This window comes from Kryptolebias marmoratus, linkage group LG10, assembly GCF_001649575.2.
Source record: "Kryptolebias marmoratus isolate JLee-2015 linkage group LG10, ASM164957v2, whole genome shotgun sequence".
Classification (NCBI taxonomy): Eukaryota; Metazoa; Chordata; class Actinopteri; order Cyprinodontiformes; family Rivulidae; genus Kryptolebias; species Kryptolebias marmoratus.
The window spans coordinates 22,643,137-22,669,859 of record NC_051439.1 but is presented as its reverse complement, the minus strand read 5'-3'; the positions used below and the strand labels follow the sequence as shown (position 1 = coordinate 22,669,859).

General features: G+C 45.3%; 4 protein-coding genes across 8 annotated transcripts in view; 2 read left to right on the top strand and 2 right to left on the bottom strand.

The window, feature by feature from the left end:
- Positions 1-81: 81 nt before the first annotated feature.
- Positions 82-11,117, bottom strand: tyro3 (TYRO3 protein tyrosine kinase). Its single transcript, XM_017437642.3, has 19 exons — positions 10,871-11,117; positions 9,104-9,287; positions 8,199-8,299; positions 7,956-8,126; positions 7,251-7,337; positions 6,734-6,849; positions 6,479-6,659; positions 5,840-5,982; positions 5,237-5,375; positions 4,934-5,057; positions 4,768-4,862; positions 4,539-4,634; positions 3,592-3,672; positions 3,401-3,493; positions 2,809-2,930; positions 2,624-2,733; positions 2,035-2,194; positions 1,585-1,721; positions 82-1,413 (listed from the first exon to the last, which is right to left on the bottom strand). The coding sequence occupies exons 1-19, from the start codon at positions 10,920-10,922 to the stop codon at positions 1,002-1,004; spliced, it is 2,604 nt and encodes an 867-aa protein (XP_017293131.1). The 5' UTR covers positions 10,923-11,117; the 3' UTR covers positions 82-1,001.
- A 1,156-nt stretch (positions 11,118-12,273) lies between these two features.
- On the bottom strand, positions 12,274-15,937 carry lrrc57 (leucine rich repeat containing 57). Of its 2 annotated transcripts, none has more exons than XM_017437646.3 (6): positions 15,782-15,937; positions 14,856-15,067; positions 14,649-14,784; positions 14,305-14,573; positions 14,039-14,224; positions 12,274-13,949 (listed from the first exon to the last, which is right to left on the bottom strand). In XM_017437646.3, the coding sequence occupies exons 2-6, from the start codon at positions 14,937-14,939 to the stop codon at positions 13,908-13,910; spliced, it is 717 nt and encodes a 238-aa protein (XP_017293135.1). In that variant the 5' UTR covers positions 14,940-15,067; positions 15,782-15,937; the 3' UTR covers positions 12,274-13,907. The 2 variants fall into 2 exon arrangements, with proteins under 2 accessions (XP_017293135.1, XP_017293136.1); XM_017437647.3 differs by having other exon boundaries at positions 14,856-15,064; positions 15,782-15,929.
- On the top strand, positions 15,648-19,514 carry haus2 (HAUS augmin like complex subunit 2). 4 transcript variants are annotated; one of them, XM_025010963.2, is made up of 8 exons: positions 16,703-16,756; positions 16,836-16,899; positions 17,457-17,543; positions 18,035-18,133; positions 18,628-18,697; positions 18,904-19,036; positions 19,113-19,221; positions 19,294-19,514. In XM_025010963.2, the coding sequence occupies exons 3-8, from the start codon at positions 17,457-17,459 to the stop codon at positions 19,429-19,431; spliced, it is 636 nt and encodes a 211-aa protein (XP_024866731.1). In that variant the 5' UTR covers positions 16,703-16,756; positions 16,836-16,899; the 3' UTR covers positions 19,432-19,514. The 4 variants fall into 4 exon arrangements, with proteins under 4 accessions (XP_017293139.1, XP_017293137.1, XP_017293138.1 ...); XM_017437650.3 differs by lacking the exons at positions 16,703-16,756; positions 16,836-16,899 and adding an exon at positions 15,648-15,797; XM_017437648.3 differs by lacking the exon at positions 16,836-16,899 and having other exon boundaries at positions 16,624-16,756.
- A 446-nt stretch (positions 19,515-19,960) lies between these two features.
- Positions 19,961-26,723, top strand: part of srp54 (signal recognition particle 54) — a 17,573-nt gene continuing 10,810 nt past the window's right edge. Inside the window, exons 1-15 of the mRNA XM_017437643.3 lie at positions 19,961-20,088; positions 21,728-21,819; positions 21,989-22,086; positions 22,157-22,248; positions 22,329-22,413; positions 22,491-22,595; positions 23,110-23,176; positions 23,673-23,730; positions 23,807-23,957; positions 24,058-24,206; positions 24,287-24,387; positions 25,089-25,175; positions 25,258-25,331; positions 26,221-26,329; positions 26,396-26,566. Coding sequence (XP_017293132.1) covers positions 22,009-22,086; positions 22,157-22,248; positions 22,329-22,413; positions 22,491-22,595; positions 23,110-23,176; positions 23,673-23,730; positions 23,807-23,957; positions 24,058-24,206; positions 24,287-24,387; positions 25,089-25,175; positions 25,258-25,331; positions 26,221-26,329; positions 26,396-26,566 — 1,327 coding nt within the window. The 5' untranslated portion in view covers positions 19,961-20,088; positions 21,728-21,819; positions 21,989-22,008. The remainder of the gene's footprint in view (positions 20,089-21,727; positions 21,820-21,988; positions 22,087-22,156; positions 22,249-22,328; positions 22,414-22,490; positions 22,596-23,109; positions 23,177-23,672; positions 23,731-23,806; positions 23,958-24,057; positions 24,207-24,286; positions 24,388-25,088; positions 25,176-25,257; positions 25,332-26,220; positions 26,330-26,395; positions 26,567-26,723) is intronic.

The window sequence follows — 26,723 nt, the reverse complement described above, 5'->3', positions numbered from 1 at the left end:
AAAAAATTATTTTTGCAATCTTTTTCTTCTTTAATCTGATTTTTATGGTGTTTACACATAAAAACACAGACCTGTAGAACGTTTGCATGACTTCATAGAAAACTTTATTTAAAAGTTAAAAACAGGCCCAGTGTAGTCGTTAAATAAGACTTAATGAACTGAATTAAAGTGAAATAAGATTTGTGTTTTTAGCCTTTATGAGCAGCAAACACAACTCTGTTTCATTTGGTGAGTTACACAAACATTAAACGAGTCAGGAAGTTAAAAATGACCTGGACCGGCGGCTGACATCTAGAAAAGGCTCATTATTTTAAGAAATGTCTGGAAATAAAGAGCATCGCTGTGATGAAGTGATTGGAGGAAGTTCTGACTCAGATCCAGGCCTCCTAACATCTCAGGTGGTTGGATCATCCCGATGAAGAGGTCTGTTGGCACTTCCTGTCGTTTTCAGAAGGTCAGACATGTTGGATACCCACACATAGTCCTGTTCAGAACCTCGTTACAGCTTTTCAAAATAAAAGTCCTGAAACTGAGGAGACGTCACGCCTCAAAGCAGTCAAACGGTCCAATCACACGATCAGAAGAGTCTCCTCGAACAATAAATGTTCTGATTAATCAGTTAAGTTCCTCCTGTATGAGGTGATGAGCAGCTTTTAGAGGTTATTTCACAGATGACCTTTGAACTTGGAGTAAAGAAAGCTCAGCTGTAACGATGATCGTTAACGTAAACAGTGTTTCAGTGTTTGTGTTAGAAATGTTGACAAAGAAAAGAAAACAAAGCCGAAGACGGCATACATTCAAATTAAGATGTTTGAGTAGCCGAGAGCACAAAGTATTTCGTGCTTTTACTGTAAAACCAGAAATTATTAAACGATTTATAACTTCTGCTCTCTAATAAAAGGATGAATGGCGGCGGCGAACCTGGAGGGAACCAGGAGAACCTTCACCGCTCCGTGGCGTCAGCCCAGCGTCCACTCAGGTGAGAGCAGTGCTCTGATTGGTCAAACATTGATTACAGCGTCATCCTCATCCTGTGGGCGGTTCTCCTCTTCCTCCTCAGCGGCTCCACACTGCCTGATGACGTACCTGTAGTCTCCTCCGATGGCCAGCGCCGCCCCCGAGCCCACCATGAGCCAGTCCTTCTCCTCGTCTTCCGCCTGTCGCTGCCAGGCGACGCTCCAGCTGGAAGCTTCTGCAGCGGCGCCGGGTTCTGGTGACCGGCTGGGTTCCTGAGCTCCAGCAGCTCCTCCTCCTCCTCCGTCCGGCTCCTCGTCTCCTTCCAGGTTGACGTAAAGTGAAGGAGCAGCAGCGGGGGACAGGCTCAGATTCAGCGTCTCCAACTGGAGGACCAGCTGCTGGAAACTGGGACGGCATTTTGGGACGGGGCTCCAGCAGCTGTGCATGATCTCGTAACTGAGGAGCAGAAGAAGAAGGTTCAGGTTCGGATCAGGTTTTCATGAAACCGATCCAGAATCAAATCCAACCTCGAGTGAACAAAAACAACAGATTCCACTGAGTCGTTATTAAAGAACCAGAACCAGAATCAGAACGTTAAAGCCCCCTGCAGCAGCTTGAAACACTCACATGTCATCTCTGCAGTCTGCAGGTTTCTTCAGTCGTTCTCCTTTGATCAGGAACTCGTAGATCTCAGAGTTTTCCACTCCAGGATATGGAGTCTGACCACGCGTCACGATCTCCCACATCGTCACGCCGAATGCCCACTAATCGAGACAGGAAGTCCAGACTTCAACCACTGACACCTTCTACGTCAGGGGTCTCCAATCCTGGTCCTCAGGGCCTCCATCCTCCATGTTTTACCTGTTTCTCTGCTCCAACACACCTGATTCAGAGGTTAAATCACCTCTTCATGTCCTGCAGAAGCCTGTTAATCACCCATTGATTCAGATCAGGTGTGTTGGAGCAGAGGAACAAGTAAAACCTGCAGGATGGTGGCCCTGAGGACCAGGACTGGAGACCCCTGTTCTAGGTCATAATGCACCAGGTGTGTGTGTGTGTGTGTGTGTGTGTGTGTACCACGTCACTCTGGGTCGTGTAGACGTTGTCAGCCAGGCTCTCCAGAGCGATCCATTTGACGGGCAGCTTGGAAACCGAGCCTTGACGGTAATAATCTCCGCTGTAGATCTTTTTGGAGAGACCGAAGTCTGCCACACACACCGACATGTTCTCGTTCAGCCTGAAACACACACACCTACAGAGGTCAAAAACATTTAAAATCCCCAGCAGCCCCTCCTACAGGCCACACAGTTCACTACACCCACAGCCTGAGCAACAAAAGCTACGATTTATTTGATATTTTATGACTAATACGGGATTTTTTACATTTATGTCGGATCCAAATTAACAAAAAGGAGACTGAGAAAAAAGATTATTTCAATTCTACCGTTCTTAAAAATAACATTACGCACAATCAGTTTACTTTCAGAGTCTGTTAGGAGTGACTCTCAGCTACTAGTTATCACCATTTTTGTGTTTTCTGAAGTCAGCTGACTGTGGCAGCCATTTTTAATGGGTTTGACTCTGAAAGCGAATCAGTTGTAGAATTACTTTGTAAAGGTTTCATTATATCATGAGATATTTTGCTGACAGACACAGTGTAACTGACATGCAGTTCCGGGCAGCCAGGTCTCTGTGGATGATGCTCCTGCTGCTCAGGTACTCCATCCCCCGGGACACGTCCAACATGAACTGGACCAGCGTCTGCAGGGACAGGTCCTGGAGGACAGACAGCAGACTCTCAGGGGTTTGTGGGACACCGGGTGAGACACCGGGTCCGGCTCAGAACCTTACAAACGGCTGGTCTCCCAGGCGGGACAGCAGCAGGAAGGTGTGCAGGTCTCCGTGTTTCATGAAGGGCAGGACCACCATGGGGACGGGCAGCCGCTGGCCCGGGCGCCTGTGGAGACTCACTCCTGACGGACAGAAGAACCCGGGTTAGAGGCTTCTTGGTTCGGCCATTTTAACCAGCCAGCTCGCTCAGAACCGCTGATCTTTGCAACTTTCATACTTTAAATCTTTAACTTTAGGAACTTTGTGTCTCTCTCATCTTCAGCTTTTATCTGTTTGTTAATTTTAGCTTTAAGGGAACTTTAGCTGCCTCTGAACCAGATCTCACCTTCAGCTGCAGTTTTCCTCATCGTATTTCTGCTCTGATTGTTTTTAGCTTTAAGTTTCAGCTGTCGTTCACACAAAATGTATTTATTCTCTCTTCTTTATTTTATTTGAATGACTTCTTTCATGTGTTTATTTATTTATCCTTGCTGATTATAATCAGTTATTTAGCGACAGGAAGTAAAGAGAGAAGCTCTGGTGGAGCGCGCGGCGTCAGGGAGGCTGTAAGATGTTCAGATATTCTGATTCTGTGATCAAATCTTTGTGTTACCGATGAGTTTGATGACGTTGGGATGGTTGAAGTCCTTCATGTACGCTGCCTCCTTCAGACATTGTTCGATGTCACCTGACGAGGTGATGTCAGCTGGAACACACACACACACACACAATCAAACACAGCAGCCCCATGGACTGTGTGTGTGTGTGTGTGCTGAAAACAAGACGGCGTAACGTCTGACTTACATTTCAGCACTTTGACCGCCACCTTCTGGACCAACGTGTCCTCAGTCTTCAGGACAGCCTCACGCACCGAGCCAAACTCACCTGCACAGGTAAACACACACACACACACACACACACACACACACGCTGTGCCGTTTCAGCTGTTCGTGTTAAACATTCGGCTCCTTCAGCAGACGGGAGCTACAACTTCTGTTTTTTGTAACTTTTCTAAATATTTAATTTTATTTACAAATATTCACACAAATAAAAACATGGAAGATCTCTTCAGTTCATCTGCTTCAGCAGATTTCTCTCATCTTATGCTACTTTTAGCTTTATTTACAGTTTTGCTCATTTTAAATTTCAGCTACGGTTTAATCAGTTTTAGGGTTAACGCTGCGACTTCACAGAAAAAGCATTTTTCTCTAAATGTTCAGTTTATCACAGCTTTGTATGAATTTAAAACTCATTAAAGACATTTTACATCCATCCATCTGTTTTCTACAGGTTTATTTTTGGCTTTTCTGTTAATAAAATGCTCTCTGACCACATGAACACTTTGGGAGTTTGACACGATGTGCGATCATCTCGTCCCAACAGCGGCGGCGGCGTGACGCCGTGTCAGATGTTTACACCACGCCAGGAGTGACCAAACACTGTTTATCAGTAAATAAAGCTGCGTGCGAGGGCTGCAGAAAGTCTGTTATCTTGTGCACACGGTACCTTTGATGCAAACTGTCAGCTGCAGGATCAGAGGAACATCAGAGGGATAAACTGATGTTTTAGATCATCGTACCAACCTAATCTGGAGCTCACATTTCTTTGCACATTTATTTTATTGTTTAATGTCCATCATTCCTCCTCCCTGAGGTCTGAGGACTCAGATTTTATTTCCAGGTTTTAAAGTCGTGTTTTCTTTAACATGTCAGCAGCAGACGGGACTTCCTGCTCTCGTGTTGTTGTGTTACCTTTTCCCAGCATGTGGCCGAGGGTCAGAAGTCTGTCTGAGATCAGGACGTCCTGCAGTTTGTTCTTCAGCTCATCGTTGATGCACAGACTGTCCACTGAAGGGTGGAGGAGGGACACGAGTCCAAGAAGACACCAGAGAACATGCGAGTGGAGGAGGGAAGGACAGGATATCAGTATTCCTGTCCTTGAGCATCTCTGAGGAGATGCAGGGTTTGTTTTTAAACTCACATGTGGATTCCTGCAGATCGGTGGCGTTTCTGCTGAACGATCGAGCTGCTGTGAAAGAGACCAAACTCTCAGGACCAGGACCCTTAAAGGACGAGCTGAAAACAGAAAGAAAAAGCTTAAAGTGTTTCCTCGTTTTCCCGCCTGTGGCCCGCTTCTGGCTCCGTACCCTGACTGCGTTTCTTTTCCTCTGCGCTGAGCTATGACCGCCAGCAGCAGGCCGACCACGGTGGCCACCAGCAGGCCGAGCAGGAGACCGACCCACATGTGGCTCCGCCGCACCTGGATCTGCACTGAGGGACGAGCAGACAGGCAATCATCAGTCCGTCAGTCAGAAAACACGACTGTCCGTGTGAGACAGACAGAAAGCAGCAGGTTTGTGCCACTCCGTCAGTCGGATTTATGACCCTGATCATTCAGCCGGGTCCTGACTGGAGACAGGTAAACCTCAGGTAAATCCGTCTGAGATTACCTGAGGCAGGCAGCACCAGAACCGGGGGGCTCCAGGGTCCACAGCCCACCGAGGTGCAGGCCGACACCTGGAGGGTGGCGTTGAAGAAACGTCCCCCCCCCGACAGACGAGCGGAGTTCTGCTTGAACAGCAACGGCTCCTGAAAGGTCTCAGAAAAGGTTTCACTTAGTTCAGGACATAAAACGGATCTGGTCTCTGCCAGGTTCTGAAACGATTCAAATCAGCTGAACAGAAACACCCAACAGGTTCCACCCGGGTCGATATTCATGAAACAAAAACAGGAAGTTAAAGCTGGGAGAGAAGAACTGGATCCAGCCTCAGGATCAGGAGCTGCTCTGGAGCTACAGGTGTTTTAACACAAAGGGTCAAAGGTCAGCTGGAGTCCATCATTCTACAGACAGGAAGATTATCCAGAAGAGGAAACCTTTAAGACAGCTGCTGATCTTCACCCTGAAGGTCAGACCGTGCAGTGCTCAGAGACTCTACAGGCCTCAGTCAGCAGGTCAAAGGTCAAAGGTTAAAGCCTCTTCTCTCCAAAACCAACATGGTGTGAAGGCAAAGAATAACTTGTTGAGGTCAGATTTGTAAAACTGGAGCTTTCACCTGTTCTTCGCCTCCCAGAGTCCACTGCAGCTTGTAGGCCAGCAGTTTTCCTCGCAGCTCTTCCTCCTGAAGCTCTGCCCACCGGACAGACAGCTGCTGCTCCGAGAGGTCAAAGGTCAGGTTCCTGGGGGCGGCGGAGGGCACTGCAGGCAGGATTACAGCACAGTCTCCGTTAGTTGTTATTTCGCTTCACATCATTTTGTTTCTGTCGCTCTGCTGAGACGCAGGACGGCCCGAAGCTGAAAGTGGGTCAGAACCGACTTACTGAAGGCAGCTCGAACCGAGCCCAGCCTTCCAGCAGGGGGCGCTGCAAACACTCCTGACCGGCCTTTCAATATGGATTAAGGCCACAAACAAAAGCTCGTTGTACAGAGAGGCCTGGAATCTGCTGGCTCGGGTCCAGCTGGACGGGACCGGGCCACACACACACACACACACACACACATACACAGAACCAGAGTTCAGCTGGAAGCAGGGGACCAGCAGCTCTTCTGTTTACTGATGAAACACTTCACTGTGAGTTCACCACAAACAGACAGCTGATCCGACCCGATCGGACCTGCAGAACCGTAGCTGAGAGCAGGGAGTTGGAAACCTGTAAAGGTTCTGATCGCACAGAACCACGGTGGCCCAGCTCACCTGACTCAGGAGTGGTGAAGTGCAGCCACGAGGAGAACTGGGACGCCCCCACCTCGTTCACGCAGGAAACCCTCACGCTGTAGTTGGAGTGGCTCCTCAGACCCGACAGGACGTGGAGGTGAGGAGGAACCTGGACCTCCTGCTGAGGGAGGGCCTCCCTGCGGGCTGAGAGCCTCCTCACCTGAGGAGGAGGAGGAGGAGGAGGATTGAAGCGGCTGCTGCAGAATCTCATCCTGTTTCCTGTGTGCGTGCTACCTGAATGATACAGGTGGACAGCTCAGAGTGACCCGTAGATCCTTGTTTCCATGACAACGTGACCCTGCTGTCAGTCACCCCGAGGACCTGAAGGCCGACAGGAGCCTCTGGCAGAACTAAACAGACAGAAAGACAGTTCAACGTGTCCTCCTCCAGTTCCTCCTTTTTAGGATTTAAGACGTGGTCAAAGTTTACTTCTTCCTTAAAAGCTTGGATGCAATCAAAAATAAAACAACAACATATATTTTATTGGTATATCCACTGAAGTGTCTGCCTGAGGTTCTCATTCGTCACACTTATCTGTTGCACAAGATTCACACGACCTTTGAGCGTCTCTGATATGTACGTCAACTCCCGACACATTGTGGTCCAAGTTTGCTCCCTATTCTCCCTGCAGATCCCAGACGGGGACTCCTGTTGGACCTCCTCTGTCTACCCGTCCCAAACCTGAAGGGTCTGAGCCGGTCCCCTCACAGAACCACGCTCCTCCAAGCCTGGGTCCAGCAGGTAGACTCACCTTTAATGTGAACCGTTCCCGTTCTGGACACAGAGATCCCTCGGGCATTCTTTGCTTCACAGTAAAATTTGATGCTGCTGTTCACACCTGCAGACACACACAGGTGGATTATGGGAAGTTCTGGCTAAAAATAAACAACAGATTTAGACGTCAGACAGCTGCGGCCTCAAACTGAACTCCTGATATCGGCTCTAATGACCTGTTTATGATGCTCTGACCTTTGGATTAAATCCAGCCCTCATGAGGCTGACTCAGAGAGAAAACTAACAAGGTGTTTTAAAGCCAACAACAGAACCTAGTTATTTACACAAAGACTGAGCAAACCTGCTGCAGAAACACTTGAGACATTTAAATTAATTCCCCTCAGAAAGTCTTTTGTTGCTTCTGCTGAGATGTTTCTGCACCTTGACTGGAGTCCGCTTTAGGTAAATAAACCGACTGAACCTGATTTAGAAACACGCCACCACATCAGAGCAAGAAAAACAAACCATGAGGTCAAAGGAAGCATTGAATCAGTGAAGCACGGTGGTGGCTGCATCATGAAGTGGGGTCTGCAGAGCTCAGAGACAGGACTGATGCAAGGAACAGACTTTAGGAAGCCACTGAAGGTTCCTCAGAGGTCGGTTGGCTCCATAATTCAAACTTTAATTTCCAAAAACCTACAAAGCTCATAAAGACACGCTGACGAGTCAAACGCCATCTGACCTGGGACATGCAGGACAGAGTGGGAGGGTTTGGGTTCTCCCTTCTGGACTCCTCCTAGCCACCACGCCACCGCCACAGGTTCCGGCGGGCCAACAGCAGAACAGGAGAGGTTGAAGGGAGCGTTGGGAAAAATCGCCACATCCTGAGGCTCTTCGGTAAAGTGAGGAACGCCTGCGAGAGAAAGAGACCCGGAGATGAGCCGGCAGCAGGAGGAGAGCCACTCTGCCGGGTTCAGGGTCCTACCTTCAACTGTGATCCAGGCCCGTTCAGAGGAGAACGTCTGCCCGTGGTAATCCACCTCACACCAGTACTGACCCGCATCCTGCTGCTGGACCGACTTCACACTGAAACCAGCAAACACCGCCTCAGAAAACTCACACCAGGACAAATAAACCCGAACAGTCATGTTGTCTCATTAATCAGGATTATAAACCTGCCGTCAAACTTCTTGACTTGGAAAAACCTCCAAGTCTGAGTGGAGCAGGTGCAACAGATTTTGTTGATTGGTTCGTGCTCAGAGTATGTGTTGAGGATGACTCTCACCTACTGCCACACCAAGTTTGAGCTCAATATCTGTGAAACCTGAATGACTGCCTGCCTCAGTTTACTGCTGATCTGCTGTTTAATCCTCACCAGAGCTGAAACACCCCAAACAACTCAGTGGTCTTCTCCCTCAGAGGAACTGAAGCATTTCCCTGATCAGGTGCTGCTTCTCCTGCAGCTGTCTGACATCATGTTGGTCCTGCTGACCGGTTACTGGTTACAGATTTATACACCTGTTCAGGTGCTGCTTCTCTAGAAACCTGCCTCTTCAGGATTAACTGTTTTTGGAACTGGTTAAGTGTCTCATTAATTAACTGGTTGGTTGTCTCATTAACTGGTTGGATGTCTCATTAACTGGTTAAGTGTCTCATTAATTAACTGGTTGGTTGTCTCATTAACTGGTTGGATGTCTCATTAACTGGTTAAGTGTCTCATTAATTAACTGGTTGGTTGTCTCATTAACTGGTTGGTTGTCTCATTAACTGGTTGGATGTCTCATTCATTAACTGGTTAAGTGTCTCATTCATTAACTGGTTAAGTGTCTCATTCATTAACTGGTTAAGTGTCTCATTAATTATCTGGTTCAGTGTCGAGTGTTGCCGGACCTGTGGGACGTCTCCCAGTGCTGCTCTCCCAGCGTGAGGAACACCTGGTCGGTGCTGTAGAGCTTCTCTCCATCTTTGATCCACAGGATGTCTGGCTCCGTCACGCCCTCCACGGCGCAGCCCAGCCTCACCTCTTTCCCCTGAGAGACGGTCTGATTGGACGGGTGTTTGGTGAACAGCACGCCTGCAGGAGGAGCGAAGACTTGATAAACAACGAGGACAACTGGATGCCCAGCTGGACGTCCATCTAAAATAATGGAAAGAAACCAACAGAAACCCTGCAGGAACGTCTGACAACGGTCCTCTGAATTCTGGGGAAGGGATCCAAGATGGATGCCTTTCACAAACAACAACAAATCATCCAGGTCCAGTTAATTTAGCTAAATTAAAAAAAAACTTAAGTCTCCCAAAAGCAGGCAGGAAAATGTGTTACAGTCTGATGAAACCACAGAAGAACTTTTAGGCCACAATTCCAAAAGATATGTTTGGCAGAAAAACCTACAGAAAATCATTCCTACAGTGAAGCACGATGGTGGCAGCGTCATAATGTGGGGTTGCTTCTCCTCAGCTGAGACTGAGGTCACCATGGTAACCGCACACTCGAGTCTGTCACTCCCTGACTGCACTCTTAAGAGGGGCAGACTGAAAAGTAAGCCTTGCGCGAACAGCCACCAAGTGAAAACCGTAAGTCGCATTTTAAAAATTCCTGAACCGTGAGCAGCAGAAGACTCTGACGGTCACACTCGTGAGGTTTTATGTTCCTGCTGTGTTTAATGTCAGAGAAATAATGAGTTAAAGAAGCCCTTCACTCCTAGTTATGAATATTTAGAGCTAAAATATATCTGAAGTCTGGTGAAGGTTGGGTGAGGCTTCTCTGCGCTCTGGATGGATTTTAAATAAAACTTTAACTCCTACAGCCATAAGAGACACACTGGGTGAAAGAAGACAAAAATGCCTACGTTTTGATGTATAACTTGTATTTGTACCAAAAACAGATGTGGGAGAAAGAAGAGCTTGTTTACAAGAAGTCTGAAATTTTAAGACAGCTCAGAAGTTAGTGACGTCATAACGCTCAAAGTTGGACTTTCTGTGGGAAAATCTGTAAAGATCACCAAACTTTAACCTGTGATTGTATTAAAACGATAAAAGGTATCAAACCCCAAGTTCAGTCATATAAAGTCCACCTTTCTGCGATTCGTTTAAACTTTGAATGATGTTTCTGTGATGAAGAATGTCTGAGCTGCAGAGCTCCAAACACGACTGGTTTTTCTCCTGTTTCACCAAAATCCCATTAACGTCTATAGGGAAATTTCTAGCAGTTTTTTGGGTTTTTTTGGTGGACCCCACCAAAAGTTAAAGCAAGTTTTTCCTGATCCAAAAGCACGTTTTGCTGTGTAATTTCTATGTTTTTGATCGACGGGAACTGAAGCTGGACGGACAGGATTTTACTCGTTTTCTCTGAACCGTCCTCGCGACTTTCCTCGGAAAAAATATCAATTTAAGGTTTATTTTGTTGTAACTTTGTTTAAGTTGTCTGAAAATCGTGCTAGGCTTTAAGTCTTACTTGACAAGAGTCTGTTTGTTAGTTCGGCGCTGGTTTTGACTTATTTTGTTTTACTTAAACAGTAATAAAACGAGTTTTCTAGTCGCTTTGAGGTGGTTCACAGAAAAAAAAAGTTACCGTAAAACTTTATGGCTGCAGAGTTTGTACGAACACGTCCACATAGGATAACCTGTGCATTCCTGGCAGAGTAAACAGCTCATTACCGTTCCCTCTGGTTCCCAACAGGCTCGGGAGAAAAAACAGCAGCAGCTTCATCCTCTCATTTTGTTTCTGGGCAGAAAAAATTAAAATAAAAATAAAAACATGTATGCCGGTTTAATGAAGCCTCATTTCCCGGCGGACAAACGGGTTCTCCGGTGCTGGAAGGTAAAGTAATAAAAAACTGAGGGAGGAGTGAGAAACAAGTGCAGTCAAGCCGGTTCGGCCTGGAGCTGCAGCTTTTAGTCTGCGCCGATACTTCCGGGTTTACGGTAACGTCAGACGCTTTCAAAATAAAAGCGTTGGGAAATTATTTTCACCCAGCTGGTTGTGTTTTCTGTCTGTCTGTATGTGTACAAGATTAGTCACAAAGTTATGAACGGATTTGAACAGGGAATTTTCAGGAAAACGCCAAAAAGGCTACAAGGAATGGTAACTGGATTATACTTCTGTAGCACGTTTTTAGCCAACCAGGCCTCTCGAACCGCTTTCCAACACAATCTCTGCGCTCATTTAGACATCAACACACAGCTAATCTGAATAAATCATCCTACAGAGCAGTGGTGTCCAGTCCTGGTCCTGGAGGACCTCCATCCTGCAGGTTTTAGATGTTTCTCTGCTGTGACTCACCTGATTTGAATAAAGGGGTTATTAACGGGAAACATCTAAAACCTGCAGGATGGTGTTCCTCCAGGACCAGGACTGGGTCCAATCAGTGGTTCCCTGCTTTTCATCATGTCTTCATAAGTCTGTTAATCACCCCTTCACTCAATCAGGTGTGTGAAAACAGGAAACATCTAAAACCTGCGGGATGGTGTTCCTCCAGGACCAGGACTGGGAACCACTGCTCATCCACCGATGGGACACATCGGAGGAAAGGAGGGGTTCAGTGTCCCACCCAGGGACACTTTGACGTATAGACGTATGTCCAACTCTCTCATTGCGGGACGACCGCTCTAACCACTGAGCCACCGCTCACACAGAATCCAGATCAGGTGCTGAAAACTCACAACATGATCTAAATATTTAATTAGCTTTTATATATATACAAACAGAAAACTTGTTTTCACAAACTTTCACAGTGAAGGTCTCCACGCCTCCCTCCCCTCATGTATCTAACTATTCATTAAATTTGTTTAATTACTTTAATAAACAAAGTTTGGAGAGGATAAATAATCCCAAATGACTTCACATCAGCAGCTCTTTAGAAACAACAGCTTCTCATTCAGTCCACTGAATTTAAAGTGACTTTTAGCTCAGATTAAAGTCACAATCTGTTGTTTTTTTTCTGGTATGGAAGGATCTGCAGGCTTTTATTTTGAAAGTGGCTCTACCGTAATGCCAGATGTGCTTATGGTGCAATAAAAGGCTGTCTGTGGAGGCAGAGCTCCTCCTTCTGACTAATTACTAAAAACAAAAACGAGCATTTTACTTGAAGTCATAGCTTTTAATTATTTATAAAGTTTGAAGCAGCAGAGTCTTTAAAACGAGCAGGAGGAAAGAAGAGCAAAGTTACGTGAGAAAGGTGTTGGTTTCATTAAAAAAAAGCACCAGAACGATTCAAACAGAAAAACAGCCTTCAGTGTTCAGTTTCATCATTAATTAATCTGAAGGTCAGCGTTAGGAACAAACAGAACCATCTTCATCCAACAGATCAAATATCAGATCGTTAAACTTCAGAGCTGGAGTCTCCTGGAACCAGTCAGAACCAGAATCTGATGGACCTTCTTCATTTCAGATCATCTGACGCCTGGTGAAGCTGGTCTGAGTCCAAACTGTCAGGAAATAAAAACCGAAGACAGAGAAATACGTCCCTCACCCGCTGCCTTGCTCGGCAGCTGTAAATAAAGGTCTTGCATATGTTAGCCCTCAGAGTGTGACTCTCAGCTACTACCACACCATTTCTGTGTGACCGGCGGTGGGGGACGATCATTCTGAAGACGAGGTGAGTTTTAAAGAGTCTTCCTGCAGGAACCAGAACTTCTAGGCTGAAAGCTAACAGGAAGCTAAAACACTGACAGGTGCAACAGAACCAGCTCAAAAACACAAATAAATAACGGAATATTTCCACCTTTTCTCACATAATATTAGCTTCAATCGCAGCATCCTGGACCAGAACCTTTGTGAAGTTCTGGACCAAATGGACACTCCGGGAGTCACAGTCTTCTTATTTTATCATTAGTGCTTCGATGGAACAAGCTTCTCATCGAGCCGCGACTGTTGGCAACAAACTGCAAACTGAGAGGGAGTCTCCGAAACGTCTCGAGACCGTCTCAGGAATTCTCGTCTGAATTTGGAGAAAAGTGAGACAAATCTGGGAGCGACTAATTAAAGAGAAGAAGAAGCGGACATTACAGGCGTGATGTGGCCTCAGATCGATGGACGTCTGATGACTCAGTGATTGGAGGACTGAGAGGTTTGTATAAATCTAACTTTTTCACCACTGTTGCGCAACATTCAAGCTGCATGTTGAGCAAAAGTTGTGTAATAACTACGTTAACTGGCAAACTTTGAGCGACATTCATGCGACAAGCAAACGTTTAAATTTAGAAAATCTGTGGATTTTCCTGCAGCTTTGAGTTGCCAACAAGTCCCAGTCGATAAAAATACAGGTTTAAGCTCAGCTAGCTGTTAGCTCGCTGTTAGCTAGCTGTTAGCTCGCTGTTAGCTAGCTGTTAGCTCGCTGTTAGCAAAGTGACCTCAGAAATGAACATTGAAACACTGAAACTTTCAGATTATGGATCAGCTGCATCAAAAACCAAAGAACCGAAGATTTAAACCGGAGGTTGATCCTCGCCTGTCTGGTTTCTGCTGAAATGTTTCCATCGGATCAGATTCCTTGCAGATCTGCGGTTTCATGTTGCCATCCATCATGGCTAAAGCGATCTTTGTCCATGAGGACCGGTCGGGCAGCAGGGTCGGGTCTGTTTGGGTTTTAGCTCCAGAAGAAAAAGCAGCTGTGGGGGGTGGGGGGTGGAGGGACAGAGACTTGGACCGACTCTGATCCCTGCTGGACTTCAGAGATTCAATCATCGAGGTTCTTCAGGCGAACTTCTTCTTGGTGGCTGTGAAACGCTCCATGTACTGCGGAGGACAGAACAGAGACCGTTAAAGACCAGACGGGACCCCTGACTCTGCGAAGCCCCTGGGGGGTGGGGGGGTGGGGTTCTGACCTTATCGTATCCCTCCAGGTCTCGCAGCTTCTTCACCTCAAACAGGTTTCCCTCCACGGAGAACAGGGACACCTGGGACTCCATCAGGATGGACTCAGGGATGGAGGACAGTTCCAGACAGTTTTCCTCCAAACGGAGAACCTTCAGACGGGGACAGTGGGAGACCTCCGCTGACAGCGCCGAGATCTGGACAGGGAAAGAAAAACCACATCAGATGGGTTCTCCAGGAACCAGTTCTGAGGCATCTGGATGAAGGACACTGATACCTGGTTCTGGTTCAGGTTGATCTCAATGGCCTGCAGCTCAGACACCTCCGCAGGGACACTCTGAATCTGGTTCTGGGACAGGTCTAGCAAGTCCAGGTGCCTCAGGGTTCCCAGTCCCGAGGGGAACTTGGAGAACTGGTTCCCGGCCAGGCTGAGGGTCCGCAGGGATTTGAGCTGGCCCAGAGTGGGGGGCAGCTGCTGGATCCGGTTCCCGTTCAGACTCAGGGTCTCCAGCTTCTTCAGCTTCCCGATCTCATCGGGAAGGACGGCTGTGGACAGAAGGACAATGAGTCAGAAGGACCGGAGACAGAATGTTCTGATGAGACGAAGCGCCGGAGACTCACTCAGCCGGTTGGAGTTTAGCGTCAGACTCTTGAGCTGCAGGAAGTTTCCGATGAACGCAGGAAGAAGCTCGATCTTATTCCCTGACAGATCCACGGTCCTCAGGTTGGCGGTGAGTCTGTGAAGGTCCTCCGGAAACTGAAACAAGTCACACACACGTTCAAAGATCGGACTCCTTGCTTGTTTGTCACATCGAACCCTCGTCTCACCTCCTGCAGCCCTTTTCCCGTCAGCTGAAACACGCCCGTCTTCTGGGACGTTTCCAGGTGGGACTTCAGCGCCGTGTTCCCCATCTGTCCTGCGGTCCTGGTCTGAGTCTAGTGAAGCAGGGCAGAGTTCATGTCCAGAGGAGCAGGGATGGATCAGCTCCTCCTCCTCCTCCTCCGTGGGCGTTAATCAGATCAGAGGATACAAATCCCTGCTGGGTTACAGACGACAAACAGCCACAGTCAGACATCTTTACAGCTGCTGTAAACGCCTCTGTGCTGAGCGTGTCTGAGACGTTAGGATTCAGATTACACTAAAGACACGTCCTCCTGCAGGACCCAGGACCTGACACAGACAGCAGCTATCACCTCCATGTCTCAGGATAAAAAATAAAAACAAACAAAAGTCTGTTGGAAGTTGAACCACCTTGCCTTGGGAATATTCTGATAAAAACAAAAACTGTTTATTAAAATCCATCTCAACATAAAAGTCTGGATTGTATTAATCCAAACGGATCACAGGACGTTGAATGGGTCATTCTCTTGTTCTGATTGGTTTTGGACCCTCTGTGGTCACTGAGCAGCGTTTACAGAATTTATTTTTGTTGTTTTACTTTATTAAAACAACCAAACAAATAACGGTTCTCTGCTCTGCAGGAGGTGAGTCAGCAGTTCGTGGACTCCAGGAGTCCGGTTCGGTTCTCCTGGATTCTCAGACCCAACAGGACACGTCCTGACCCGTCCACACCCAGCTGTGGAGGGGTCACGTGACATCAGGATGACCTCACTCGGGTTTGACCCAACAACAACAACAACAAGACTGATGTCGCTCCACCTCACAGATTATCTCTGCAGCTGACCGGCAGAGTTAGCCTGAAGCTACCTGGGTTTAGCTAACAGGAAGTGGTTCGGTTCGGTTCGGTTCTTACCTCCGATTGGACTCAGGTACCGCCTCTGATCCGGACCTAAGAACCCGACTTTATACAGTCTGACTTAATCTATGCAGGAAAGCTCGAATGGGTAAAAACCGAGGGCGTCGCTGGCTTCTTCTTCTTCGTGGGTTCACAGCTGAAAGGCGCATTAGCGCTACCAACAGGACTGGAGGACAAACAGATTCTGTTCTTTAAATCAGTTTATTTCTTATTTTCTTACGATAAAATATTGTTTTTATTTCAAACTGCCACGGTTACTTCAATGTGATCTAATTTAATTTAAGTTAAATGTAACCTGAAGCAGTGTTTTAAACTTTCACAGCTTGTTTGTTTGTTTGTTTGTGCACAACATTAATCAAAAAGTAAAAAGTAGATTTTGATGAAATTTTCAGGAAATGTTGAGGTTGTCACAAAGAACAAATAGTTAAATTCTGGTGGTGATCTTGATCACGATCTGGTTCCCACAGTTTATAGCCAAGGGCGTATGCTCTCAGAGTGATGATGTCATCAGTGACGTCAAATGATAACGTCATCAGTTTTGTTATGACATAACACTGATGAGTCTGATGATTTGTGTCTCCAGTCACCACTGTATAATATCACAACAAGCTTATTTTGTTTATGCCTGTTTGTAAGTTTAGCAAAACGTTAGCTAAAAGGTAAAAAGCAGTAAAACAGTAGCTAAAAACTAAATGTATACCTCTCACATCGGCTCTTTTTATTTGCAGTTTAATCTTTTTGCTCTGTTTCACATGTACAGGGATGTTTTATTTCCCCTTATAGACAAATAAAGATTTTTAAATTGAATTAAAAGGCCAAAATGAGCAGTTTGGTCCAGCAGGTGGCGGATGTTTGTCTGGAAGCTACAAAAACAGACGAAGAAGAAGAAGAAGGTCCGCAGAGAGGAAGTGACATTTAATGGCGGGGAGTTTGTCTTGATATGAACAGATGTCAGTCTGTTTGTATATGTCTGTGAGTCTAACCCATTCGTAATGTATTTCATAATTTATTATTATCATTTTAAAGTTAATCGCCCGGACCTTCTAAACAGGACAATTAGCTAAAGATTTATTTAAATATCGAAGAATACGGACTGTTCGCTTCGGAAAAGGAAGGTAAAAAAAACCAAGATATTTATCGACAGTTTTAGTTTATTCTGAAGTTTTCCCGTCTTTGTATTTTTCTTGTTTCCTGAGTTTTTTAAGTGACACCAGAGGAGATGTGTAACTGTGGCTGTAAATTGGAAAAGCGTGAAAACGTTTCTGTTATAAACAGCCGCTAAACGCAGCGGGACGTCAACAAGGCCGCCATATTGGAAGGTGGACAGCCATATTGGAAGGTGGACCGTTCGAACTGAATTGTGATAACGCAAGAGAAATAAAACATTCAGGATCTGCACACACCTTACATTTGATTATATGCAGATCAGGTGATGAACAATATTTAGATGATCAGGTAATGTTTCAAGCACTTTTAAAGTTTTTAAAATGCTCTTTAAGCATGAGGTTTCATAGTGTTTTATGTCTATGAATAGGTATGTAGGAACTGCACAAACCTTCATGGTAATAATAGTGAAAATGTAAGAAGTGTCATCTGTTATCACAGATGAGTTTCCGAGTGTTTCAGCCATTTTAATGGGATCCTTCTGTTTATGTTTGTCTTTCATCTCCAGATGCATCAGTGGGATTCGTCTCTGTTCTCCGTCACTCCAGCTGCCAGCTTGCTGTCAAGATGTGTCTCTGTGGGAGCTGCATCTCAGGTCAGGACATTATGTCCAACAATTTACCAGTTCTTCTTCTTGAGATCATGAGATGAGAGCCTGAAGAGGTCGGCAGTCCATCACAGGGCCAACATCAAGACAAACAAGACAAATATTCACTCATTCACTCTCACCAATTTAGAATCATCTCAACATATCTGTTTTTAGACTATTACCTGGAAGAAATCTCTGCATAGACGGATAGAAATGTGGCATTTAATTGGTCTGATTTTACTGTTTTCTTGATCCTGCCTGTAATTAATCCCGTCTTGAAGGTTTGTGTTGTCTCAAAAGTAATACTTCCAGACTATTGCTGTTTGATTCTCCTCCAGATTTTAGTTTCTGCCCTGGATCCTGCAGTTAAAACACAAAACACACTTCAGGCTGGTTTCAGCAGTGGCCCTGAACCATCTCCAGGACTGCTTTGGTTTAAAATAACCCCCTGGTTGTGCTGATTTTAGCTCATATTCTGTTTTTTTATCTCCTCTCAGGGTGAAATCGACTCTGCCTTCTCTGACCCAAACCCCGTCTTCTCTTCGCGCCTTCAGGAGGCTGAAGAACAAATCAGAAAACAGAAACAGCTGGATGAGGTTTGCTCCACTATGGTCTCATCTGTGGTTTATCTTTGAAAAGTCTGCTATAATAACACATAAGTAGAGTATTTAAAACTTAGTGTTACTTGTAAAAAGCAGACTCAGAATTTTTCTGGCTCTGCTTTTTGGACTGGGAGCACATCTGGATTTCCAAGAGAAGATGGTGAAGGATGTCTGAGAACTGACCTCAGATCAGCAGATGGAAATAGATAGATGGATGGATGTAACATTTCTCAGTAGAAAAATAAGACCAGCTTTAGTGTCAGTCTTCAGACACAACTAAACCTTTTGGTGTCCCTGTTAGTTTGATTAAAGCAAATTTACCTCCTACATTTTTTAACGTCTCTGACCCGGGCGGCGGTTCGTGCTCTCAGTTCCTCAGCATTCGATGATGACATCATCGATGACGTCACGTGACGATGGGTCTCTGTGGAGGTTTGCGCTCCCTGACTGCTTCTCGTTATAATAAATGTTTTCTGTATCTGGTTCAGTTGCAGCTGCAGTTGGAGCTGTTGAAGATCGATCAGCAGAGCGCTGATGTCGCTCATGTTTTCCATCTCGGTGAGTCGTCCTGCTTACAAATACAGCATTACCGAATCTTATTTAAATTTTTGTTCATGTGAATATTTCCAAAACTGATATATAATTTCAAATAAATCTTTAAACCTTTAAGTGCTTTTAATGAAAGAATAAACAAACTTGCGTCAAACATGGAGAAAAGAGCAGCTTCTCTTGTCTGATCCCAGGATAACTTTGTTTTATTGCAGCTCAGAAGAACGAGAAGCTTCAGACGCTCGGAAACCACCTGCTGGACCTCCTGAAGGAGCAGAAGATTCTGAGACAAAGACTGATGAAGCCGCTGGCTCGCACCAATCTGCCCGTCATGGCTCACCTGCACAGGTAATCCTGACTTAAACCCCTGAGGTCGGGATTTATTTTGAGCATTTAATGATTTATCGATCTGTTCTGGGTTCAGTTTTGTGGTGAAAACGGTTCAGCTGATGATGGACTTCATCGAGTGTCTGGAGGAGAAGCTGAGATCTGCCCAGAACCGAGCCAGCACAGCTGACTGCCTCGCCCTGCTGGTCAGTTTCTGAACGCCGCTTTCTCCCGTTTCCACAGTCGTCGATTTGATGAGTTTTCTCTCTTGCTGTCAGGATACGTCGTGCTCCGTGATGCTGAGTCTGGCAGCGGAGACGGAGACGTTGTCCAGCAGGATCCTGCGGTGGAAGAACAGCAGCTCTCTGACTTCTGTCACATCGCAGACCGTCAGCTGTGCTGGAGAAACGGAATGAAGCTCCAAGAAATAAACTCTTATCGCAATTTTTTTTAAAATGATGTCAAACTTATAAATAAAATTACTTTTAAAAAGTTTAAAGTGTTTTAATTTTTTAAGTGTAAACTTTAAGTTTCTGGTTCCAGAATGGCTGATTCCAATTAGTTTGATGAACTCTGAGTATGTGAACCCAGAGTTAAGGAAATGGATACCCTGAAGGCCAAGAGAATGTTCACGAAACTGAACTGTTTTTTATCCATATCCTAAAATTACTCAGAATTTAAATGCATTTCTAAACTTCAGGGATAACTTCCTTGGCAAGAGGGTGATTTTAAAAATAATGTGCGAAAAAAAACAACTTTTAGCCTAAAAATCCAAATAAAACGTTAAATATATGTTGGATTTTCTAATTCACCCTCCAGTCCAGCAGGTGGCGCCATATAACCGGTCGCCTAAAAAAGAATACGAGCCGTCATTGGTTGGGAAGCCCTAAGTGGGAGGAATTGTCTTCTGTGATTGGACCGTGTAGCTAAAACGCGTTGTGTGATTGGCTGTTGAGAGTGTCACTCCGTCCGAGCACTAAGCCTCGGTTTTATGTGTTTCCGGTTGAGTACATATTCGATGACGCTCCTCTGCCTGAGTTTGGTGAAGCTTGTGTCGAAGTCTCCGGCATCAGGTGAGGCTCCACAACTTTACCTGACGGTTTTCTTAACCGCCCCCGACGCCCTCGAACCCCGCCGGCCGAGAATTCAGCGCTTCCGGAGGTTTTGTTTAAATTCAACCAATCAGCGGCTAACGCTCGTTTCTGTTTACAGCTAGCTGCTAACTGTTAGCACGGCTGTAAACAGCTGATAGAGGCTGAGAAATAATCAAAAAACAGTCGTGAATAATGTGATAGATTATATGTTGGCGTGATTAAACATAAACTAAATGTTGAGTTTAACCATTTAGGGGTTTTCTTTTAGATAAAGTCCTCTCAGTTTGTTTAACCAACCAGACAAATTTGACTAATTAGCATTTTTCATATAAACCTAATGTAGCACATGTTTTAACGAGTAAAAGTTAAAGTATAAATACATTATACCACAGCTCCAACCCTCCACCAAACATAAAACAATAAAAGCTTTGTGTTAGACATGATAATACTGATGAAAACAATATAATTAAAATAGTATTTCACTCAAATTAACTGAGAAATGCAGAATATTATAATCTAAAATACTAACAGACCATTTAGAAGTTATTAGAAACTATGAAATCAAACATATAAAATGTTATCCTGTACTATATTAAATGAAAGACTTTACTCTTGATATGTAATTCTGAAATATGGGTCTGCGCTCAATGTAAACAAAGCATTTTTATCTGGCTTCTCTGTGGATGTCACCATGTTTGACCTATTTTTAGTCACTTCGGCTGTTTCCGTAGGTAAACAAACCCTTGGTAGTTGGCAGTCGGTCACAGATACTGCTTACAGAATTTAATTAAAAGACACATTAACCACTGGTTTGAAGGGAATAATTTTGTTTCTTACTTTATGATTTACAGTTTTTTTTTAACCAGTTTTCATGACTTTTTAACAAGGACCTTTACTTGGTGATTTACTTTGGTGAATATTTAGCAGCATCAGCTGGCTGTAGCTCTTCTGGTGCAGAATTTGATAATATTTCAGCAGAAAGACTCAGGTAATCTGAAGCTGACAGTGATTCGACGGTTGAATAACAGCCTTTGCATGAACTGCTGTGAAGACTGAAGCTGTTGATAACGTTCAGTTGAAGCTGACCCACTTCCAAATTTGTTTTTTATCTTTTTAAAAACAACCCTAATTTTCAAAATTTCATAGCAGTTCATTTTATAAACCTGTCATTTTAATAATATCTGGTTATTCCAGCAGAAATATTAGGACGTTTCTGCTTTGGCCACTGTTTGCTCTTACAGATAAGCAGAATTCAGTGTATATAACTGAGTTATGTGAATGTAGCTTCCAATAAACAAAACAATAAATAAATAATAATAAATGGAGTTTGTGACCCCAAATACTCCTGGTTGAAGTAGTAAAGGCCACAATAAATGTCTTTACAGCAATGAGACTTTTTTAAATTCATTTATTATTTTTATTTGTAATAATTACAAATTATGTTTGATTTCTGGAGATTATCTGTGGACCCAAACTTGATGTTTCACGACCCACGGCGTGGTCCCGAACCCAACTTTGGGAAGCATTGGTGCAAAAGATTTATTAAATGATGTTTGTATGAAACACATATGGTATAACATTCTTTTTAACGTAAATCTTATTCCTCTCCTCCACACAGAACGTTTGCAGCTGCGATCGGCACCAGCCCACTGATTTACTGAGCAGAACCAACTGGAGGGTTTCCCTCCATAAGAAACACTCGTTCAGACAGTAAGTGGCTCCGTTTCACCTCAAACTGACATGTTTTTAGGTAAAGTCTGTCTGATTCGACGATGCAGAAATAAAAACACGATTTCAGAGCCTGAGACTGATCAGGAGCTGACGGGCAAAGGTTGGTGTTTTCTGGGATCTGATTGTTTTTTTTTTTTCTTTTTTTAAGGATAACTCCAGCGTGCCATCATGGTGCTTGCTGACCTGGGGAGGAAGATCACCTCGGCGCTGAGGTCACTCAGCAACGCCACCATCATCAATGAAGAGGTGAGGGATGAAGCTGAAGTGTTACGCTGGTTTCCCCGTGTTTCAGGTAAATAACCTGCGCTCGTTTCAGGTGTTGAACGCCATGTTGAAGGAGGTGTGTGCTGCTCTCCTGGAGGCAGATGTTAACATCAGGCTGGTCAAACAGCTGAGGGAGAACGTGAAGTGAGTCGTCTTTCACCTCTGGTCCAGCTTAGATCAGTCCAGCAGTTTGTGATTTTTGTTTGTTTGTTTTCTTCCTGCAGGTCCGCCATAGACCTCGAGGAGATGGCTTCAGGTCTGAACAAGAGGAGGATGATCCAACACGCCGTCTTTAAGGAGCTGGTGAAGGTGAGATCAGCTCTCATCCCGTGAACATTTTAAATCTGTTCCAGCCGTGTGACGTGCTCCTGTGACCTCTGTTCCAGCTGGTTGACCCTGGAGTGAAGGCCTGGACTCCCACCAAAGGCAAGAACAACGTCATCATGTTTGTCGGTCTTCAGGGCAGCGGGAAAACCACAACCTGCTCCAAGGTGACCTTCCTGCTTGTTTATAAAGCCTTAAATGACTCAGCGTGTCGGTTTATAGGAGACATTAGACAGCTCAGAGCGCTCAGGTCTGCACATCACGGTGGGTTAGATAAATGTTGTACTTTTTCTAAATCTGATGAACCAGACTTCAGTTTCTGAACTGGATTCACTGCCTCTTACTTCTGAAATAAGCCTCTGCTGTCAATAATTTAAAAACCTTTCTGTAGGTTCGAGCGTATCACAAAGCTCTTATTGCTCGTGTCCAGTTTTCTGTGTTTGACATGAGGAGCTTTGGGGAAAATATGATATTAATATTATCAGTTCCAATCCCTAGTTTGTCTGATTTATATTTAAGTCCAGACTTCAGGATCTGTGTTAGTTTACAGAATCTGTCAGAACCAGAACTTGAATAAAACGTCGATGAGGTTCATCTTCGCCTTTCTCTCTCTCCAATATTACCCATAATGCTGCTCTGCTCTGTTTTCCTTCCTCTGACGGCGGTCTGTTCTTCCTGCAGCTTGCTTATTATTACCAAAGGAAAGGCTGGAAGACGTGTCTGATCTGTGCCGACACCTTCAGAGCAGGTAGGCGACTCTTCGGCTGTTACTGTTCTCCTGCAGCAGCTTAATGGATTTACAACAAGTCACGAAGAAGAAGAAGATTTCAGCTGCAGTTTTTATTCAGCCTGAAGGCTGAAGGACTCTGCTGGAGAAGCTGAAGCTGAGCCGAATGCTACAGTAGAGCTAAAAGCAGCTAAACGCTAGCTAAACAGAGCAGAATGCTAAATAGAAGCTCCAAGCTGATAACTATGGAGACACAGGCCAGAGAGGCTCCGCCCACAGGGCCTGTCGTCATGGTAACAGAGGAGGAAAAAGCATCCTCATCTTCTTCTCTTCCTAACTAACAGAACACACTAGCTATGAGCTAAAAGCAGCAGAACACTGGCTACAAGCTAAAAGCAGCCGAACACTAGCTACAAGCTAAAAGCTGCAGGACAGTAGCTAAAGCCTAAAACCAGCAGGACACTAGCTACAAGCTAAAATCAGCCGAACAGTAGCTGAATTGTTTCTTCTCTTTCAGGAGCCTTTGATCAGCTGAAACAAAATGCCACCAAAGCCAGAATCCCTTTTTACGGCAGGTGAGTTTTTGTCCTTTTTCTCGCGGTTTGTTGCGTCTCTGGCCCCTCCCCCTCCTGACTTCCTGTTTGTCCTCAGTTACACGGAGATGGATCCGGTGGTCATCGCAGCCGAGGGCGTCGAGAAATTCAAAGGCGAGAACTTTGAGATCATCATCGTGGACACGAGCGGGCGGCACAAACAGGAAGACTCGCTCTTCGAGGAGATGTTGCAAGTGTCCAATGCTGTGGTGAGTCCCTGAACGCACCGCCCCAGGCCTTCGGCTCGCGTCAGGAGGCGCGTCCAGCTGCTCCAGGAGGAGGTAAAGTTCTCTGCTGCTGTTTCCACAGCAACCAGATAACATCATATACGTGATGGACGCCTCCATCGGCCAGGCCTGCGAGGCTCAGGCTAAAGCCTTCAAGGACAAGGTGGACGTGGCGTCGGTGATCATCACGAAGCTGGACGGCCACGCTAAAGGAGGCGGGGCTCTGAGCGCGTACGGCCGCCGCCCGCCGCCGCACGGTGCCGCGGGGCGTCCTGTTTGTTTGTTGACGCTCTTCTGCTGTTTCCCCCCAGCGTGGCAGCCACCAGGAGTCCCATAATCTTCATCGGGACGGGCGAACACATCGACGACTTCGAGCCATTCAAGACCCAACCGTTCATCAGCAAACTGCTCGGTAAGAACTTCGGCCGCCATCTTTATTTAACACAGGGGGGTTTAAACCCAAACGCCTCGATTGTTCACAATCTACCTTATTTATTTAGGTGCTGTTCTTCGGTTTGTGTGTTCAAACTGGCAACAATTTTGGTGAAAAATATAACAATAATAATAATAATAACAATGAGTCAGCAGGAACACTTCTTTTTTCCTTAAAACATCTTCTTAGTGGCTCTAAGTCTGAAATATGGACGCTGGCATCGTTTTGTAAATGCCAAAAACAAGAAAAGGTAAATAAATAACATTAAAATCACTCAGACACATTGTAGCGCAGAGGTTTTAGTTAATTATCAGCTCTTGTTTTATTTGTTTTACTGTAATCTGTTCTCGGAGCTCGTGTCTGACTCTTTCCTGTGTCCTAACGGCTCCATTTCCTCCACCTGAGAGGATTCAGGTGTTCTCGCTTTAAGGTTTTGATCTAAAACGGCGCAGACTCAGAATCGCTCTGAAGTCAGGAAATAAGTTGTTTAAAGACGTTTCAGCTTTCAAAGATACGTCCTGAGACAATAAAGGCATCGAGTCAAAGTTAATCTCAGGTTTTAAACCTGCCTGAAACCAGATCAGTTTTAAATCGGGGGCTTTTTAGTTCTGCGTGGTTGTTGTTGTCGTTACACTGATGTTGTTTTCATGTTGTGTTTCCGTGGAAACTCCTCCCGGCAGGAATGGGCGACATCGAGGGCTTGATAGACCGAGTGAACGAGCTGAAGCTGGACGACAACGAGGAGCTGATCGACAAACTGAAACACGGTGAGAAACCCGAACAGCTGCGGAACGGAACCCGCTGCGGGAACGGACGCCTGACCTGTGACCTCTGACCTCTGACCTGCAGGCCAGTTCACCCTCAGAGACATGTACGAGCAGTTCCAGAACATCATGAAGATGGGCCCCTTTGGACAGATCATGGTAAACCTGCTGTTTGTTGAGTTCCTTCCTGCAGTGAAGCTCTCAGAACCGGACCGACTCGACCCAACAGGCTGCAGAACCTTAGATAACCGTTAGTCCGACCACCGGATTGGCTGCTTTCATGGAGTCCTGAAGCGTTAGGAGACATTTTGGGCTTCCTTAATGCAGTTTTGTTCAGCCTCCATCACAGTTGACAGTTTTTTATTCCCCACAGCTTAAAAAAACAACAAATTATAAAAAAAACTCAGAATTTTCCTCAAAAACGACAAAAGGATTTTAGTAAAACCTGATCAAACTTAGTTTTCACACAGCGACTGTTTGTTTGAAGCTCACCTTTTTAGTTTGTGTTGCTTAGATTATTATAAAGATGATGTTGACCTTCTGGGCAGCAGCCGCTTCGGCACCATTCATTTTATCAGAGTTTTATTTTAGTTACGTTCTTTTGGTAAATTAAAACCCTGGAGCATGGCCTGCATCCTCTCCTGTCACTGTCAGGGCTCCAAAAGCAAGATTTTATTCTAAATATAACATCATGAACAGGATTTTTACCCCTTTATGATCTTTTATTAGTAGCTGCAGGAATGTCTGACACTCAAACATGAATTAGACCTTTCTGACTTCTGTTTCTTCTCCTGAGACATAAACAGCCTTCAGAAGATCTGATCTGCAAACAGTGCTGGTCTTATGGATGTAATTCACATAAATAATAGTGTTTTTACCTCTAAATGCAACATAATGACTCGTGTTAATGAAGGCGACCTGCATCCAAGCAGAGAGGCTCAGTTTGGTTTAGTTTTATGTAAAACAGATCTTTGTTTGCAGCGTTTTTAAGAATTTAAACGCTTGTAAAAGCTGAAGAGTGTGTGTTCGTGTGTGTGTGTGTGTTCAGGGGATGATTCCAGGTTTCGGCACAGACTTCATGAGTAAAGGAAACGAACAGGAATCCATGGCCAGGCTGAAGAAACTGATGACCATCATGGACAGCATGAACGACCAGGGTAACACTTTTTAAAACTCGCAGAAATAGACTTCGTTTGAGTCCTCCTGACCGGTTTCCTCCTCAGAGCTGGACAGCAAAGACGGAGCCAAGCTGTTCAGCAAGCAGCCCAACAGGATCCAGAGAGTGGCCCGCGGGTCGGGGGTGGCCACCAGAGACGTCCAGGAGCTGCTCACCCAGTACACCAAGTTCGCCCAGATGGTGAAGAAGATGGGAGGCATCAAAGGCTTGTTTAAAGGTACTGCTGTCCTGCTGCACACAGAAACTGAACATCTTTACAGCTTCTGGTAAAGGTTTGTCTCGTTAGGGAAACCTGCAGTAATTAGTTTGTTCTGCCACGGCCCTGGCCCTGGCCCTGGTCCTGGTCCTGGTCCTGGCCCTGGCCCTGGCCCTGG

Excerpts from the sequence above, each read along its gene's own strand:
- tyro3 (XM_017437642.3), bottom strand. The coding sequence starts at position 10,922 with ATGAAGCTGCTGCTGTTTTTTCTCCCGAGCCTGTTGGGAACCAGAGGG. Across the intron at positions 8,127-8,198 it reads GGCCTGGATCACAGTTGAAG|GCGTTCCTCACTTTACCGAA; the intron begins GTAGGACCCTGA and ends TTTCTCTCGCAG. Across the intron at positions 6,850-7,250 it reads GGGAACGGTTCACATTAAAG|TTCTGCCAGAGGCTCCTGTC; the intron begins GTGAGTCTACCT and ends CTGTCTGTTTAG.
- lrrc57 (XM_017437646.3), bottom strand. The coding sequence starts at position 14,939 with ATGGGGAACACGGCGCTGAAGTCCCACCTGGAAACGTCCCAGAAGACG. Across the intron at positions 14,785-14,855 it reads CGGGAAAAGGGCTGCAGGAG|TTTCCGGAGGACCTTCACAG; the intron begins GTGAGACGAGGG and ends GACTTGTTTCAG. Across the intron at positions 14,225-14,304 it reads TCAACCTGAACCAGAACCAG|ATCTCGGCGCTGTCAGCGGA; the intron begins GTATCAGTGTCC and ends TTCCCTGTCCAG.
- haus2 (XM_017437648.3), top strand. The coding sequence starts at position 16,733 with ATGTCAGTCTGTTTGTATATGTCT. Across the intron at positions 18,698-18,903 it reads CGCTCATGTTTTCCATCTCG|CTCAGAAGAACGAGAAGCTT; the intron begins GTGAGTCGTCCT and ends GTTTTATTGCAG. Across the intron at positions 19,037-19,112 it reads GTCATGGCTCACCTGCACAG|TTTTGTGGTGAAAACGGTTC; the intron begins GTAATCCTGACT and ends TTCTGGGTTCAG.